This window comes from Heloderma suspectum, chromosome 17 (assembly GCF_057233095.1).
Source record: "Heloderma suspectum isolate Gila_16-S chromosome 17, 16-S_ref, whole genome shotgun sequence".
In the NCBI taxonomy this organism is placed as follows: Eukaryota; Metazoa; Chordata; class Lepidosauria; order Squamata; family Helodermatidae; genus Heloderma; species Heloderma suspectum.
The window spans coordinates 4,423,698-4,441,073 of record NC_139474.1 but is presented as its reverse complement, the minus strand read 5'-3'; the positions used below and the strand labels follow the sequence as shown (position 1 = coordinate 4,441,073).

Here is a 17,376-nt window from a genome sequence, read left to right as displayed (position 1 = left end):
TGCAGTGGCCAAGCCTTCTGTATGGAACGTCTGGCACCCCGGGCAGAGTCTGTGCCACCCACGGAGTCACGCCAGCCTGTAAGTACCTGCCAACTGCTTCCGCAGAGCCGCCATCTCGTTCTGGAGTCTCCTGACCTCCACATCCATGGGAGGGGTCTTGGCAGGGGATTTTGCCAGACCATCTGTGCAGGGGTGTCAGAGTAAGAACATAAGGAAAAGCCCTGCTGTATCAGAGCAAAGGCCGACGCGGTCAAACATCCTGTTCCATAGTGGCCCAGGGGACGCCTCCGGAAGCCCTCAAGCAGGACAGGAGCGCAGTCACGCCTGCTCCCCAACACAGCGGATCGGAACTTGGAGGATCCATGTAGCCTTCATGACTATTATTACTGTTGCTGCTGCTGTAGTTGTTATTCCATGGCTTGGGACCTCAATACCTGACAGAACCCTTCTCCCGACATGAACCTACCCGGACACTATGTTCAGCACCTAAGGCCCTCCTCCAAGGGAGGCTCAGAAGGTGGCGACGAGAGAGGGCCTTCTCGGTGGTGGCTCCCCAACTGCAGGATGATCTCCCCAATGAGGCCCACCTGGGACCAACATTGTTATCTTTTCAGCGCCAGGTCAAGACTTTTTTCCCAGGCATCTGGCCGCATGTGATGAGTTTTAATTGATCCTGGATTTGGTCTATGTTCTGGCTGATTGCTCAAAGTTGTTTTTAGATACATGTTGTCTCTGTGGATACTGTCAGTTTGTGTGTTTCTTATGTTTTTAAACTTTGCATATTGTACTTTTTATGTTTTTAATCTTTGTAAACCACCCAGAAAGCTTTGGCTATGGGGCGGTATAGAAATGTTAATAATAATAATAATAATAATAATAGCTTGATTAATTATTCAATTACAGAAATAATTATAAAAATGTAAATAATAATATTAATAATAATAGTTATTATTTATTGCATTTCCATACTGCCCCATAGCTGAAGCTCTCTGGGCAGTTTACAAAGATTAAAAACCATTAAAAATCCAGTATACAAAGTTTTAAAACCCATTTACGTAAAAACACAAACACAGAGAGATAACATATATTAAAAAACACAGCTTTACAAAATCAGCCATAACCATAAGATAAATCCAGGACCTGATTAAAACTCATCATATGCTGTCAAATGCCAGAAAAAAGAGAAAGGTCTTAACCTGGCACCAAAAAGATAACAACATTGATGCCAGGCGGGCCTTGTTGGGGAGATTGCTCCATAATTCAGGGGCCACCACCGAGAAGTCCCTCTCCCTTGTTGCCGCCTTCCGAGCCTCCCACGGAACAGGCACATGGAGAAGGGCCTTAGATGTTGAGTGTAGAGTATGGGTAGGTTCATGTCAGGAGAGGCGCTCTGTCAGGTCAGTACCTGACAGAGGACCTCTCAGTCAGGTCCCAAGCCTTGTAAGGCTTTATAGGTTAAAACCAGCACTTTGAATTGCGCTCGGAAGCAGACAGGCAGCCAGTGCAAGCGGGCCAGGGTTGGTCTTATACATTCGCACTTCTAGTCCCTGTTATCAGTCTGGCTGCCGCATTTTGCATAAGCTTCTAAACTGTCTAGTAGCCATTGATGGGCCTCTCCTTCTCCTTGATTTTGTCTAATCTGATTTCAAAGGCGCCTTGGGCCCAAACTAGACGTGTTACTATTCATGCATTTAGCAACTGCATTGTGTATTTATTTTAAGTAAAGGGCAGCTGTGGGGCTTGGAAGTGGGAAGATCCAGATCAGGGCCACAGTAGGAGCAAAGGGCTCAAAGACCCTCTCTCCTCCCCTCCGTTCCCCACCTGATCTGGATTCTCCCTCCCTCCACAGCTGCAACTTACTTTTAAAACACACCGGTTCATGTAATTGCTAAATGCACGAATAATGTTACATCCAGTTTGGCCCTAAAAGGCCAGAGGGTGAAACAGACCACACACAAATCCACCACCCCACCCCAGAAAACATGAGATGTAAATGTGGCGGGGAGAATATAAGTCTGGGAAAGCCCCTGGGCCCAGATGGGTCTACACTATGACAAAGTGTAGTGTACACTTTCCGTCTACAACGGAAAGAAATGTAAATGGAACAAAAAGCAGCGAAAGGAGAGAGCAGTGCCAGAGCCAAAACTCCCAGACCAGGGGTGGGGACTTCAGGCCTGGGGGCCCAATCCGACCCTGCCCCCATTCCCTGGGCCCGCCCCTTGCTTTCAGCTTCGCCCACCACTGGAATGCAGCCCCCGAGAGCTTCTCAGAAATTCAGCCCTCGGGCTGAAAGAGGTTTCCCACCTTTGTCTTAGACTCACTCTGTGCTCAACAATCAGAAGGCAACTGGGACTGAGCAATACTTTTAAAAGAATTGCCAAATCCAAAATGTGTGTGGGATGGCTTCTTCAGTCACACACTTTGCACCTGCTCAGAGTCACCTTCCCCAGCATTTCTCCTAAACCCAGACTACGCTCACGGGTTAGCCAAGGGTACAGGACTTCCAGCTTCTTTTTTTGAGAGAAGGCTATTAAATGGATATACCTTGTATTGGAACAATCTCTAATAGTTCCTGATGTACATGTTTTCTTACATTATCTACCTGCTTCCTGGAAGTTAATGCACGGTCAGCACAAATGGATTATCCGTGCTCTTTTGATAGCTAAAAGACTGATACGACAAAATTGGAAGGATAAACGCTCACCTCCTATAATGCAATGGACTGGGGACCTTACAACGCTTTCAACATCTGAATGGGTGGCATGTAGACGCCACCTTTGAATGGATTCTTATTTAGATACTTGGCCTGTTTTGTTGAAGTTTATGTATAATTCTTAGAAAGCTGTATTTTCATTCTATCTATCTATCTATCTATCTATCTATCTATCTATCTGAATGTATGTATATATATATAAATATATACACACACACACACACATTTCATATGCATGCATTGAAATAGATATATTCAAATCTATGTAGCTACAATTTCTTATTTTCCTCTTTTTTGTTTTGTTGAAATTCTGCAATAACAAATTGATACTACTACTAACGAAAACATACCTTGCAGTTTCCGGCTCAGCTCCAGCTTCTCACGTTCCAGGTGGCGGATCCTTTTTTCAAGCCGTGCCATGCTGTTGCTGTTGGAGGGGGAGCCTGGGTGCCTCTCGGAGTGGAGGCTGCAGGGAGAGCGAGTTTCAGAGGGTCGGGGCAATTTGTTTTTTGGCATACAACAGGTATCCATTTGCGTGAATCTGACGGGCCTCAAGTCAGCTTAATAAGCGAAGAGGATTGGCAGGCGCTTTCACATTTGTCATATCTGTGAGGTGCAGTGGTTAGAGTGGTGTAGTGGTTAGAGCTGGGGTCTCCAATGTGGTGCCTGTGGGCACCAACATGCCCACAGAACCTCCCTTGGCGCTCACACCAGGCTCTTTGCCCCTCCCGGTTTTTATTTTATTTTTTACGATTTTATTTTAATTAAAACAAATGATTTTAACCGGGATGCTGTCCTGCTGCAAAGTGAGGGGTCTCCCTCCAGCACCATCTTTATTTGGGTTCAAAAGAGTGTTTTTGAGCTCACAAACCACCTCTGCTTGGGCAAATGTTTTTCTTTTAGCCTCACCAGTTTGCCTTCTGGGAAATGAATGTTTTGTGACTGGCTGTTCCCACCCGGGGAGCCATTTTATGGGTGGGCAACCCCTACCATGGCAGCCATTTTGTGAGAGTGCCCACAAGGCGCTCTCAAAATTGCGAATGTGCCCACTGACAGACCCACCCAGGTTGAAATCCTCACTCTCAGCCTAATCTACATCACAGGGGTTGTGAGCGTGAAGTGGGCCAAAACAGAAGAGAAAAGGTTCTCAGCTGCCTGAAAAAAAAACCTGTATTCTGAGCAGAATAAATGTTTTTTCAGCACCTGAGAATTTGCTCTCTTCTGTTTTGGGGCACACAAGTACCTTCCCCTCTTGCTGTTTCCAGGACAAAGTGGAGACAGAGAACTGGACTTGGCTTCCTGCACTGAGCAGGGGGTTGGACTCGATGGTCTTATAGGCCCCTTCCAACCCTACAATTTTAGGATGCTATGATTCTATGACCTATGTATGCAGCTCTGTGTGAAACTATACAAATTATTATATTGTCCAGTCCTGAGCACAACTATGGCTGCTTACAAAAGTTGAGCCCCGACAGACTTGATTAATTTGGGAGAACTAATCTCCCACTCTCCCCATCCCGATTGCTGTACTCACAACTCCTAACAAATACCAGAGAGAAATAATCACCAGGAAGAGTGGAAATTGAAGCACGAACGTTACAGGGAGCAACATCACATCTCAAAGTCTCCCGCATGTACTAGTATACCTGACAAACCATGTAAGACAAACTGCACCGCTGTCATTTTGGTTATATGTTAAAATCATTACATACCTTAGAACAAAAATGAAATAAAAATCTGATGCAGGCTTAACCAGAGCGATGGTTTTTTTAATCAAATGTCTTTAGATCAATTAATCTAAATGTCCCCCTTCCGGTTCACCCTCCATCTACTCAGGGGGTTAGGCTGGGAGGCCAAATCCAGTCCTCCTAAAGTCCTTCCCTAGAAGGCCACACTCCTTTTCCCCAACCACCAATTGTTGGGTGGTTTCCCAACAATCCATAATGTGGATGGTGGAACCAGTGCCTGTTACTGGTGCAAGCTGCAGAGCTGACATTTTCACAGGGCTCTCTACCCCACCCACACTCCCATATCATCCTGCCCAAGTATGGCAGTCATTTTCAGAGGCTCTCCTTCTCGGTGGTGGCCCCCCAATTCTGGAACGATCTCCCCAACAAGGCCTGCCTGGCTCCAACATTGTCACCTTTTCGGTGCCAGGTTAAATCTCTCAGGCATTTGGCAGCATATAATGAGTTTAGGGCTGTGCGGTGACCCCCCTGACCCACTTCAGAGGCCAGTCTGGAGCTTCTGACCCACCTCAGCCTGATCCGGAGCCAGGCCCCCGACCCACCTCGGCCTCATCCAGAGCCAGGCCAGCCCACTTCAGCCTCTGGATCCAAAGCAAGATCCGGACAGCTGAAGTGCTGCCTCCGCTGAGCCAACCCCACATCAGCCCCGCTGCCCAGCTGTGCAGGCCCCCTCCTCTTTACCTGGGGCACCCACAGCAGCCGCCATCTTGGAGGGAGTCACCACGGTGGCCCTCCTTCTTCCAGCAATTAAATGTTGCATAGACTGCGGCCGCAAAGGGGCCATCTACGCAGCATTACAGGCATAAATGTGCTGTCTGTTTACATGTTTTTACATAAATGGTTTTTGTACTTTGTGTAATGTTACTTTAATGTGTGTGTGTGTGGGGGTTTAACTGTTGTGAACTGCCCAGAGAGCTTTGGCTGTGGGGCGGTACAGAAATGTAGTAAGTGTAGGGAGGAACGCACTTCCTTAAAGTAAGTTAATAAACACACATGCGCAACCAATGTGGTGCTGCCAGGCCTCACTGCCCAAAGCCTGGAACACCCCCAGGCGCACACGAAAACCCGCCTGCGTGGGTTGCCAAGGGGCGCGTGTGCGGGGGAATAAAACGGAGGTTCTACTCACTTCCCTGAAGTGAAGGTAAATCCAACGAAAGGCAGGTGGTGGCCAGAGAATGCGGCATGAGATACAGGCGGGAGCGTCTCCTGGAAGTGAGGAGAGACGGAGGGAGGGATTCTTTAGGGTTTGTCATTCCTCAGCCAGCAGGTGGGGAGGCCGCGCGGTAGAGCAGCTGCTTTGCAAGCAGAAGGTCTCCGGTTCAATCCCCGGTGGAGCCAGTTAAAAAGGAGGTCTGGTAGGACATGCGAGGAAAGACCCTTCTGAGACCCTGGTGACCACTGCCAGTCAGAACTGGTCTGACTCTGTATAAGGCAGCTAAAGGTGTTGCCTCTCCCATCCTTCATCTTGCACGAATACACAGCAAGCTGCCTTATGCTGAGTCAGACCCTGGGTCCATCTAGCCCAGTCTCGCCGACGCCGACTGGCAGCAGCGGCTCTCCAGGCTTCAGGCAGGAACTTTCCCAGCCCTCCCTGGAGATGCCGGGAATCGAACCCGGGACCTTCCGCATGCAACGCATTTGCTCTACCACTGAGCGATGGCCCCTCCTATTTGTACGAAACACCAGTGCACAAGTGATACCAGCAACGAAACAGTGTGGTGTGACGTGATCTTGTCCAGGGATAGAGCCAGCCACGCCCTCTAACAGGGTAGTCCATTCCCAAATCCACATCCACCCGAGTTTTCTACATTTTCCCCCTCAACAGACACTCGGCATGTCATGGCCACTGAGCACTCTCAGTCCTCACTGGGCTGTTTTGTGGGGAGGGGTTGGCCACGTAGGCTTTTGTTTTTAAAGATGGTGGGTGCATATACTTCTGAAAACCTTGGGCTTCCCCTGACCCTGCTAAAACTATCCTCTTGTGCATGGCTGGTGTTGCTCTGACTATGTAATGATCGGCACCCATTCCTGAACATTGCTAATAGAGGGAATTATGCCACCCTGAAGGGAGAAGAGGCCCTTTGTCTGCGACACCCCGCCCCCTCACCGGCTCCTTGAGCATGTCGTCATCCACATCGAAGTTGGAGGTGTCGGCGGGGCTGGCCACCTCAGGCATGAAGGGCGGGGGGCTCTTGCGGATGTTGTCCCAGTCAATGCCCTCGAAGAAGGGGTGCCGCTTGAAGTCCTCGATGCCGTTCTGGCCCAGACGTAGCTCCTGCCGGCACAGCAGCCCCCGGATGAGGTCCTTGGCGCTCTCGGAGACATCGGTGATGTCCGGAGGGAACTGCAGATGGTCCTGATGGGAAAAGCCCAAAGAGGAAATAAGGCACAGCCGGGTCATTTTAGACTCTGAGCTTCATGATCCGATAATCTTGCATATCACTCTTGTGAAACGCACAACGAACATTTCTCTTCTCCTCTCCGCGCCATTTCGTGCTTCACAACTGGTTCTGCATTACGAGTTAGAGCAACACGAACTACAACCAACCCTGTTTGCCAACTCTGATAGATATATTGATGTGTGTGTGTGTGTGTGTGTGTGTGTGCGCGCGCATGTGGAAAAAAAGAAATGCTCTTTTGGCATTTCAAACTCACTGAAATCAGAGAACCATCCTTACAGGGATAAAATGGAGTTTGTATCTGGTGCCCTGAACCTAAATACATTTGCTTGTAAGCACCATTTTGTTGCAGAAAGGGATCACCTTTTTTAAAAGTAAAAACATTATAAAATGAGCATCTGTAACCATGTGCATGCCCACGCAGCTGCTCCCCTAACTCTAAAATGTTTAAAAATAAGAAAGGGGGTTGTGGTGAGCAGCGTCAGCCTAGCAATCCCACGGCCACTGCGCCCGTCACCTGCCGCTCTCTTGATGGTCTTCTGAGGGGGCCCTGGGCTGTGGGGCACCCGGACATCAGCCCCAAAGTCCGTAATAACGGGGCACAGCAGGCAACACGCACCCCCTCCCCAGTGTATGGACTGGGTAGGTGCATTAAAAAGCTCTCAGATTGCAGCACCCGGGAAGATCCCACGCTGCTGAAGGCCCTGGAAACTCAATTCCCAGGCATTGCAGCTGGAGAAGGAAGCCTAAAGAACAGCAATTCCCCTCTGGGATTTCGAGCTCCTCCCAGCAAAGTGGCCCCCCTGCGGCTCCATCAAGAGACCCATAGAATTCACACTGCTCTTCATAGCTGAGCTCTCCACCAGGCTCACAACCTATGCTGTCCCGATTACACTGTGCTGTAAACGGAGAGATCCGACGGGCTGCAGAGCAGACATCTGCAGACGACTCACACAAGTAAGCCAAGTTGCACAGGGAAGGGAAAAAGTATTCTCTACCCAGAGATGGCAGCCAATCTGACGTAGGGGTGGGGGCACGGCATTTCAACCTGATTCCGACAAGCGTGATCCGTCAGCCACTGAGCAGGAGCCAGACCCAGCCATTGATCCAACGGAAGCGAAGTTTAATTGGCTACGCTTCTAGGTCACCCAGCATTCTGCCCCCGATAAAGGAAGGGAGGCCACTATTTTTCCTGATTCCAGGATGCCATGTGGAAGGCATAATTTATTTTATTTATGTATTGATTACATTTATATCCCTCTTTTTTATCCAAAGAGCCTAAAGCGGCATACATGATCCTCCGCCACGCCATTTTAATCCTCACAACAACCCTGTGAGGAAGGTTAGGCTGAGAGTCAGTGACGGACCCAAAGTCACCCAGTGAGCTTCATGGCTGAGTGGGGATTTGAACCTGGGTCTCTGCTGTCCTAATCCAACCCAGGGGTGGGAAACATGCGGTCTGTGGGCAACGTAAAAACCCCTTGTCCCCCCCCCTGCTGCCCCTAAAATTGAAAAAAAAAAAACCTCACTAAAAAACAAAATGGTGTCCAGAGCAGTTATTTTTAATAACTTTTGGCACCTTTTGGCACCCTGCAGCCGTTCTGTACTCCATTATCTATATATATATTTTAATTGGCACGGTGGGAGAAGAGGTGTGGCCCCAGGGGGTGGGGGTGGCATAGGGTGAAAATGGCCTCCCAGACTTCCCAAAGTTGCTCACTCCTGCTCTAACCATTACACCAAACTGTCTCAGTAGAACAACATGATTACAATCATCTTAAACCATCCACAGTCCACAGCCCCCCCCCCCGCCCTGCTCACCTCGTGGTTCATGATCTTGCCGTACGTCTCCACCAGGGATTCCGCATAGAAGGGGGTCTCCCCAAAAAGCAGCTCGTACATACAGACCCCTAAGGACCACCAGTCGCATTCTGGGCCGTATTTCCCTTTTCTGTCTTCCATGGCCTGCAAGATCTCCGGCGATATGTAATCGGGGGTCCCCACAGCCACTGAAGACTCCACCTGGCGGGGGGAGCGGGGAAGGAGGGAGGGGAGATCAGAGGACAACTTGGTTTGGGGGCTACGCCCTTCCCAGACGGTCTTCAGAGTCAATCAGCCAGTGATGGCTGGTGGCTCTGATGTCAGTGTGGCGGCAAATCTGCTCCAGGGTTCAGTCAGAACCAGTCAGAACTCTAAAGGAGCTCTCCAAAGTGCTCCACACCTTGGAGAGCTCCTTTAGAGTTCTGATTGGTTCCGACTGAAACCTGGAGCGGATTCATTGCCCCTCTGACATCAGAGCCACCAGCCTCTATTGCAATCAACCAGAACAGACCCATGGCTTGGGGAGAGAGAGGGGGGCTCACAGAGAGAGCCCAGATAGGAACCTCTATAGTCTGAATTAGGCCACATGGGCTGGAGTTTCCCCTGCCCTGCTTTCAGGGTCTTTTTTTTAAACACTTCTCCGAATTTTGCAATACAGCTCTTGGCGCGCCCAAAAATGTACCCAAATGCATATCAAACGTGCACTTGGGGTTAAAATGCATGCAAGCTTTTTGTATTTTAGGAGAAACTGCATATACCAAGGTGCATGCTGCAAAAAGATAGGTTCAAAAAGAATGCTAGTGTCTGGGCAGTTTCATTTTAAACGTTGCAGATGGATGCAGAGCAAGACAGAACTGGGCATACGGATGACCTTGCATGGAACTGGAACAGACCAGAAACGGAGGGATGGAGCCGTTCGTTCCTACCCACGATGCAACTCAGCTTGCCAGACTCACCGTGCCGTCTGGACGCAGGCGTAGGCAGGAACCAAAGTCGGCAAGACGGATGTGTCCGTTGGTGTCAATGAGGATGTTGTCTGGCTTAATGTCCCTGCGGAGTTGGGGACAACATGGGTGAGCGCAGAGCCTGCAGGATGGGTGTGGAGTTGGGGGTACCAGTAACCAGAATGAGCAGGGCCTTAAAACTAGGACTTTCGGGGTGGGACAGGGACGCACACGCACCACTTTTTGTGCAGACAGTTACGCACTCTCTTAAGGTGGGAGAAAAGAGCCTTAGAAGGTAAGTGCAAATGCTTGGATCCAAGGCTAGAAACACAGAGCATACGTGTGGGCACGTGGGCGTGGCTAGGCTTGGGCCTACAGGGGCCTGCCCCCGAAAGCATTTCCCAGGACCCCAGATGTATTTCCCATGGCCCCAGATATATTTCCTAGGGAGATATATTTCCTAGAGAGCTGGCAAGATTTACAGCAACAAACATTTCAGAATCACATAACAAGCATGCCATGCCATAGCGTCTCGCCTTGGTTTTATTGATTTCTTATTTATTGTATTTCTATGCTACCTTTCTGGGACCAGCCAAGATGGTTTACAGAAGGTTCAGAACATAAACAGCATAGTCAAACATTGAAAGCAACTTGTAAAACTATAACAACAATTTGAAAAGCCCGGTTTAAAAGATTTGTCTTGATCCCCTTCCTGGATGCAGAGACTGGGGAACAATCACATCTCCAAAGAGAGCGTGTTGCAGAGTTTGGGAGCAGCCCGGGAGAAAGCCCTTTCCCACGTGCCTGGCAAGCAAGCCTTGGCAAACGAGGGTGTCTTGAAAATAGCCTCTCCTGCTGATCTTAATAACCAAGCAGATACCATACCGAGAGAGGTGGTCCCTCAGATAACCAAGTTGACGCCAACACCCTGAACTGAGCCTGGAAAACAATTGGCAGCTAGTGCAGCTCTGTCAGTATTCAGGTGATGTGAGCATGATACTATGCACTGGTTAGCAGCCCAGCTGCTGCATTTTGCACCAACGGAAGCTTCCGAACACTCTTCAAGGGTAGCCCCACGTTGAGTGCAGTGCAGTAGTCTAACCGTGAGCCCGTCCCTTGCAATAGTCTGACCGTGGTTACTTCACTTGCTCGTCAGCCTCGGCACGCCTCCCCCTGCCTGAAGCCCTCCTCTAAGACTAGATACAACTCTGCTCCTCTTACGAGTAAAGAAACCGAAGCGGGAGGGCTGGGGGGCTTCTGTGCTGGCTTAGATGCTGGAGGGCACGTACCTGTGGACGTATCGGAGCTGGTGGAGGGAGTGGATGGCCAGCACCATCTCTGCCAAGTAGAAGCAAGCCATGTCCTCAGGCAGGCGGTCCTCAAACTTGCTGAGGAGGGTGAGTAGGTCTCCCCCTGCATAGTAATCCATCACCAGGTACTGAAAAAAGAAGGGGCAAGGGAGAAAACAGCCAAGGAGGGGAGGAAAGGCTCAGCAGAGTTTGTTTTAAAACCATTTTTGAGGCTGCTATACCTCAAGATGTACCAGAACAGGGATCCCCAATGCAGCAACCGTGGGGCCTCCAAGAGTGCCCACAAAGCTCTCTACTCCGGGACACCTTGAAAAACTTTTTTTTTAAATAAAAACATTTGGAAATGTCTTCTTCCTCTCCCTTTCTAACCTCTAGCCTCACTATCCCCCCTCCCAACCTCTTTAGCTCACGTTTGACTAGCCAGCTCCCCACAGCAGCCATTTTGTGACTAGCCACATCCCCCATGGCAGCCATTTTGTGGTGGTGCCCACAGCCGTTTCTCAAATTCCCAAATGTGCCCATGGGTCCCAAAAGATGGGGACCCCCGTACTAGAAAATCTTGCAAGCTCCTAAGGAAGGAGTCCCTGGCTTTCTTCACACGGAGCTTTTATCCTGCAATTGAGATTGCTCCTTCATGGAAGTTTGCGGGCTCTTTACATGACGCCGTGACCCTCCAGGGCATCTCCTGCGCTAAATGCCCTTTGTTCCGTTTTTAAATCGATTGCAGATAATGAGCTATCAAATTACCCTGCTGTGTAATCTTCAGTCTCCTCCGTGAAAAGAGGAAAAGCGGCAAGAAGAGGAGCGAGATCAATGAAAGAGAATGGAAAGATGCGGGGAGGAGGAGGGGGAAGGGGGTGGGGGAAAGGAAGCACGTGAAAAAGGGAGACGTTGTGATCCTGCATTTAAAACGGAAGCAGAAAGCCCTGATTTAAATGCAGGATTTTAGGCTGGTGTAGAGATGCCCTCTGATTCTGAAACGTGTTGAGCTACCAAAAAACCCCATTGTTTGGTCTGTTCAGAACCTGAGTTTGCGCTCTCTCTCTCTTTGCCTTCTAATCTAAGTTGCAGTTTTCCTTGTCATTTTATCCGGGTTTCAAGAGAAGCCAGCCTCCTCCCATTTCTCTCCGAGGTTGTGTCACTGGCTTGTCTGAAGAGGCTTACCAGGTAGTGATCATCCTGGAAGGCATAGTGCAAAGTAGTGACCCATTGCCTGTCCCCGTGAACCAGCACGTCACGCTCCTCCCGGAAGCAAGCCGTCTGAAAAGAGGCAGGCAGAGAAAAACACAGCTAAATCGGCCCACGCTTTAGCCTAGCCTATTGTCTCCAGCAGAGGACAGCCAGATACCCCTAGGAAGCTCACGAGACGAGACGGAGGTAGCCATCCAAGCCAAGACACAGGTCAAGGTGTGGTTGCTTGCCCTCCGGCAGGCAGCGGTGTGGAACCTCTTTTGTCCCGAGGTCGGAATTCCATTTCGGAGAAGCCCTCGGGGCTGCATTCCAGTGGTGGGCAGGACCAAAAGCAAAGGGGTGTGGCTAAAATACCAGCATATCATAGTCTGGGGAGCCCCAGAGGGCCAAATTGGGACCTCACGCAGGCCAGATTTGGCCCCTGGGCCTGATGTTCTCCACCCCTGGCTTAGGCACCTTAAAGAAGAACACGACATAAGATGCATGAAGGATTATCTTCAGGTAGCAAGTAAGGAAAAGCAACCAACTCTTTTGAAAGAGCACAGTTTTTCATGGGGCACCTCTCTCTCTCTCCCTCCCTCCCACCCTCCCCCAGGTGTTTTTGCAAGGATGGAACCGCTTATGCAATTTCAACATTTTTAAAAGTGAATTACATCTGCAGCACTTTGAGCTTTGCCTTGCATTTCTCCCTGAAGAGGAAGCCATTTCTTGATGTTCTGTGCAACGTGTAACTCCATAACATGGATGTGAGCAACCTGCGGAGGTTGGTGGCTCCTATTTCAGTGGGGCAGTACATCCGCTCCGGGTCTCAGTCAGGACCAGTCATAGGAACATAGGAAGCTGCCTTATGCTGAATCAGACCCTGGGTCCATCTAGCCCAGTACTGTCGACACTGACTGGCAGCAGCGGCTCTCCAGGGCTTCAGGCAGGATTCTTTCCTCACCCTACCTGGAGAAGCGGGGGATCGAACCTGCGAACTTCTGCATGCAAAGCAGGGGCTCTACCAATGATGAGCTACGGCCCCTCCCCAGTCAGAACTCTGCAAGAGCTATCCAAAACGCCAAACCCCACCCCCCCAGTGGGTTCAGCACCTTGGATAGCAACTTTAGAGTTCTGACTGAAAACCAGAGCGAATGCACTGCCCCACTGAAATAGAAGACACCAGCCTCCACTGCGGGTAATGTCCGTAACTCTGCTCACTTAGGGCACTGGCCCTGCCCAGCTCTGGCTTCAGCCCCTGCAGCGTGCGGCCCCCAATAGATTACCCATGAAGGAATATGGCCCTCAACAGTAAACAAAAGCTTCCCGAGCCCTGTTCTAAGCAGTCCCCGCAACCTCCGGTTCGGTACTCAGCCACCCCGGAGGGAGCTTTTCTTGCAGCCCCTGCTGCTGCCTGGAGAGGCCTGGGCAGGCCACTGTACCTCGGCTCTCTTCAGCATCTCCCATTTGTGCAGAACCTTCATGGCGTAGACCTTCTCCGTCTGCTTCATCCTCACGACCGCCACCTAATGGGAAGAGAAGGGGACACCTGCCAGTTCCGGGTTTTGGAGGGTTCTTGGGCAAGGCACTTTCGCCCTTCCTCAGGGAGTCCCCCTCCTCACCGCCATGGTCCCCAGCTGCTCTCGCTCCTCCTCCTCTTCCTCATCATGGCTGCCGCTTGCTTGCTGGACAGGCAGAGAGAGCCAGGGAGCAAGGAGGCCGTGGTACCTGCCACTCCTCCTCCTCACCACCACCGTTGTCCGAGCCAGAGCGGTGGACAAGCAGGTTGCAGAGTTGAACAGGGGGAGCAACTCCAGGGGACTCTTATCAGGGGGCCCCTGCTGTGGTGTGGGCCCTTGGCAGGTGCCCAACCATGTCGACCCTTGATGCCAGGCCTGATGGAGACTATCATATATTATGGCTCCCACTTGCTCGCTTGACAGGCAGAGAGCCCGTGAGCAAGGAGGCCGTGGCGTCTCCTCCTCCTCCTCCTCACCACCGATGTTATCTGGGCCAGAGCAAGAGGCAGGGGAACCAGCAGCTTGCATGGTGAAGAGGAAGAGAACTCTTGCTGGGACGTGAGCCCTTGGCATGTGCCTGTCCACACCGACCCTTGACCCTTCCCTGGGCTGCCCCTTTCTCCCTGCTACACAGATCATAAACCATCCCAGGTGACCGATTTGGTGGAAACCGTGACAGTGCAACAAATTGCGGATAATTTAGTATGTTCTTAAAAATATTACCACCATGGGAGGCATTTTTTAAAAAATTCAGGCATCACTAACTGCACCATCTCTGCCAATATGAAGGGGAGAGAACCAGTTAGGCTTTACTGGACCTCTCGGGTGCTTCCAGATGGAGAGCTCCTAGCACTACCAAACAAAAGATTTTGTGCAGCTATTCTGTCTTTTCTGCCTTAACAGCGGTTTTCCTGGCAGCAGGAAAACACAGGAGGGCCACAACTGGAAGAAGACCTCTGTATTCCCTGTAAAATTCCAAGACTGAGCCAGGGTGGTTGCACAATAAAAGCACCCCTAAGCTCCAAAACATTTCTGGGCCATCCCCATAACCCTTCATACGACACTACAGGAGACTGCGATTTCCAAAACGGGGGATTCTTAGGACCATTTTATTTATATCCTGCCTTTCTGCCAAAAAATGGCATTCAAGGAGGCTTCTAGAACCTGATTTTTTTGAACATAAACAACAAAGCATCTTGTGGCACCTTAAAAACTAAGGCTGCAATCCTAGACACCCTGACCTAGGGAGTAAGCCCCAGTGAGCACAGCTGGACTTGCATCTGAGTCAACTGTCACAGAGTATGGCCGTAAGAGATTTATTGCAGCAAAAACACCTGTGGACCAAATTGTCGGGGTGCAGCCCGACAGCAGCCCATTGGCTCAACACTGTAATGTTCATGGTTTGGTGAAAAACTAGAAAATAATCCCAACAATACATATCTGTATGGCACCATCTCAGCTTACTTGCTTATTTATTTATTTATCACATTTACATCCTGCCTTTTTTCCTCCTTAAGGAACCCAAGGCGGTGTACATAATCCTCCTCCTCCTCTCCACTTCATCCTCACAACAACAACCCTGCGAGGTAGGTTGGGCTGAGAGTCAGCAACTGGCCCAAAGTCACCCAATGAGCTTCCATGGCTGAGTGGGGACTCGAACCCGGATCTCCCAGCTCCTAGTCCAACACTCTCGCCACTTGGAAGTACAATTCTCAAAAAGAATGCTACAGAATTGCCACATGGAGCAAATTTCCAGGTCGAACGTCAAAATTTAGCTGGGGAATAATTTCAGAAATCAGCAAACCTCGACTAGGTTTGAAGTTCACACGCAGAGATAAGCCAGGTTGCCTGGTTTATGTTCATGTTCACTCCCACTTTGCTCCTCCCTTTGCACGAGCAGGTAGCACTAACCAGGAAGGGATGGGACATGGTGATGTCTGAATCCAGGATCCTGGCTTGTTGTTGGCTTATGTATCCTGGCTTGTTCGAGAACAACAAACCAGGATCCTGGGTTCAGTCGTCACAATAAGCTATTCCTTCCTGGTTAGTTTTACCCTCTCACACAAAGAGCAAAGTGGGAGTGAACAGGATGTGCACGCCAGCACACTGCATGTTCACAGTAAGCCAGGATTCCTTATCGTTCTGTGTGAACACAGGCATTGCTTAAAAGTGTGGTTTCCTCTGAGGAGTATTGCAGGTTCCCAGAAATCAGGAACCAGATAAACTACCATTGTGCCCAGAGATCACAGTGCTCTGCTACTTTCTTTTCTACTGATCTCTTTGGGTGGGGGCTGCGTCCTCCAGTTGCCCTCCATACAGTCCTTGGGGCAGCAAGTTATCCCAGCACCCTGCAGTGCAGACTTAGAGTGCCCCAAATGCCCGTCCTCTGCAGGCAGGTGCCTTCATATGCCCCAAACACAGAAAGAGCCATTGGCACTCACCTCTCCGAAAGCTCCCCGCCCAATCACCTTCAAGATCTCAAAGTCATCTCTCCGCAGGCGCAGCTGCTTTGCCCTGGCAGCAAAAGGGGAGGCTGCAAGGAGATCAGAGAGAAATCCCACCAGTTTGATTGAGCTGCACTGACCGGCTGTGTCAACGTACTTAAAGAAAACAGATAAACATGAGTCTTGTCTCCAAAACTGTCCATCGGAGTTGAAAGGGGAGCTCATTTAGTCCAGGGGTTGGCAACCTTTTTGGCCCATGGGCCCATTTGTCTTTTCTTCCCAGGTCCTTCCCTGGATTCTCTTTTTTCTCCCCCCTGCCACCTTCATTTGGGGGGGGGGGATTTTGGCATGGGATTTTTGTCCCCACCTCTATTGATGTCTATGGAGCAATACTGCTCCATCGACTTGGATAAAGTTGGGGAAAAGAGTCCTCTGCTGAAAAACGGATGCAGAGATGAAGCTCCCACTACACCACAGTCCCTGTTGCCCCAAGGGTCAGAGTGAGAGGTGGGCTTCCTCACTGTCAAGCCATTTTTTGGCAGGACCACCGTTTTCCCTACCTCTCTTAAAGTCAATGGAACGACATTGCTCCGTTGACTTTATTAGAGGTCAGGAAAAGCCAATTGTGGGCAAGCTTGAGGGTCTTGGCGGGTGCCGCTGCCAACCCCTGGTGGGCGGGCAGAAGGCAAAGGGGGGGCAGAAGCAAAAGGGGGTGTCCATAATACAAAAACGACCAGCCTATTGTAGCTTAAAACTGTTACTGCCAGTGACTGAAGTTTTCAGTGACTGAAAACTTCGAACTTTTGAGAACTAGGGCTGTGCCGAAATGTCTCCCACCCTTTTTTTGACCATTATCATTCAGTTTGATAGAAAAGAAATTGCTTTCGAGAAGAAATTCAAAGGAGAAGAAATTTTGGAGAAATTCTCATGAGTTGGGTTTGGGGGTCTTGTACTTACCTTACTTTATGAGGTGGCTGAAGAAACATGTGTAACAGAGAGGGAAAACACACACAGCACCCTCAGCCACCTCGGGGTGATTAAAGGTAAAAGGTAAAGGTGTCCCCAATCAGTCGTGTCCGACTCTAGGGTGCAGTGCTCATCCCCATTTCTAAGCCGAAGAGCCAGCGCTGTCCGAAGACGCTTCCGTGGTCATGTGGCCGGCATGACTGAACACCGAGGTGCACGGAACGCTGTTACCTTTCCCGCCAAAGTGGTACCTATTTATCTACTTGCAATTTCTTGCTTTCGAACTGCTAGGTTGGCAGAATCGGGGTGATTAGGGAAGCTCAAAAACCAAAAGAAATTCA

General features: G+C 50.0%; 1 protein-coding gene across 1 annotated transcript in view; it reads right to left on the bottom strand.

Annotated features, from left to right (window-relative positions):
* Positions 1-17,376, bottom strand: part of CDC42BPG (CDC42 binding protein kinase gamma) — an 83,337-nt gene that overhangs the window by 39,408 nt on the left and 26,553 nt on the right. The window contains exons 3-12 of the mRNA XM_084824500.1: positions 16,067-16,158; positions 13,548-13,631; positions 12,100-12,195; positions 10,915-11,063; positions 9,638-9,731; positions 8,682-8,882; positions 6,569-6,817; positions 5,588-5,667; positions 3,064-3,179; positions 87-182 (exon numbers count right to left, since the gene is read on the bottom strand). Coding sequence (XP_084680626.1) covers positions 87-182; positions 3,064-3,179; positions 5,588-5,667; positions 6,569-6,817; positions 8,682-8,882; positions 9,638-9,731; positions 10,915-11,063; positions 12,100-12,195; positions 13,548-13,631; positions 16,067-16,158 — 1,257 coding nt within the window. The remainder of the gene's footprint in view (positions 1-86; positions 183-3,063; positions 3,180-5,587; positions 5,668-6,568; positions 6,818-8,681; positions 8,883-9,637; positions 9,732-10,914; positions 11,064-12,099; positions 12,196-13,547; positions 13,632-16,066; positions 16,159-17,376) is intronic.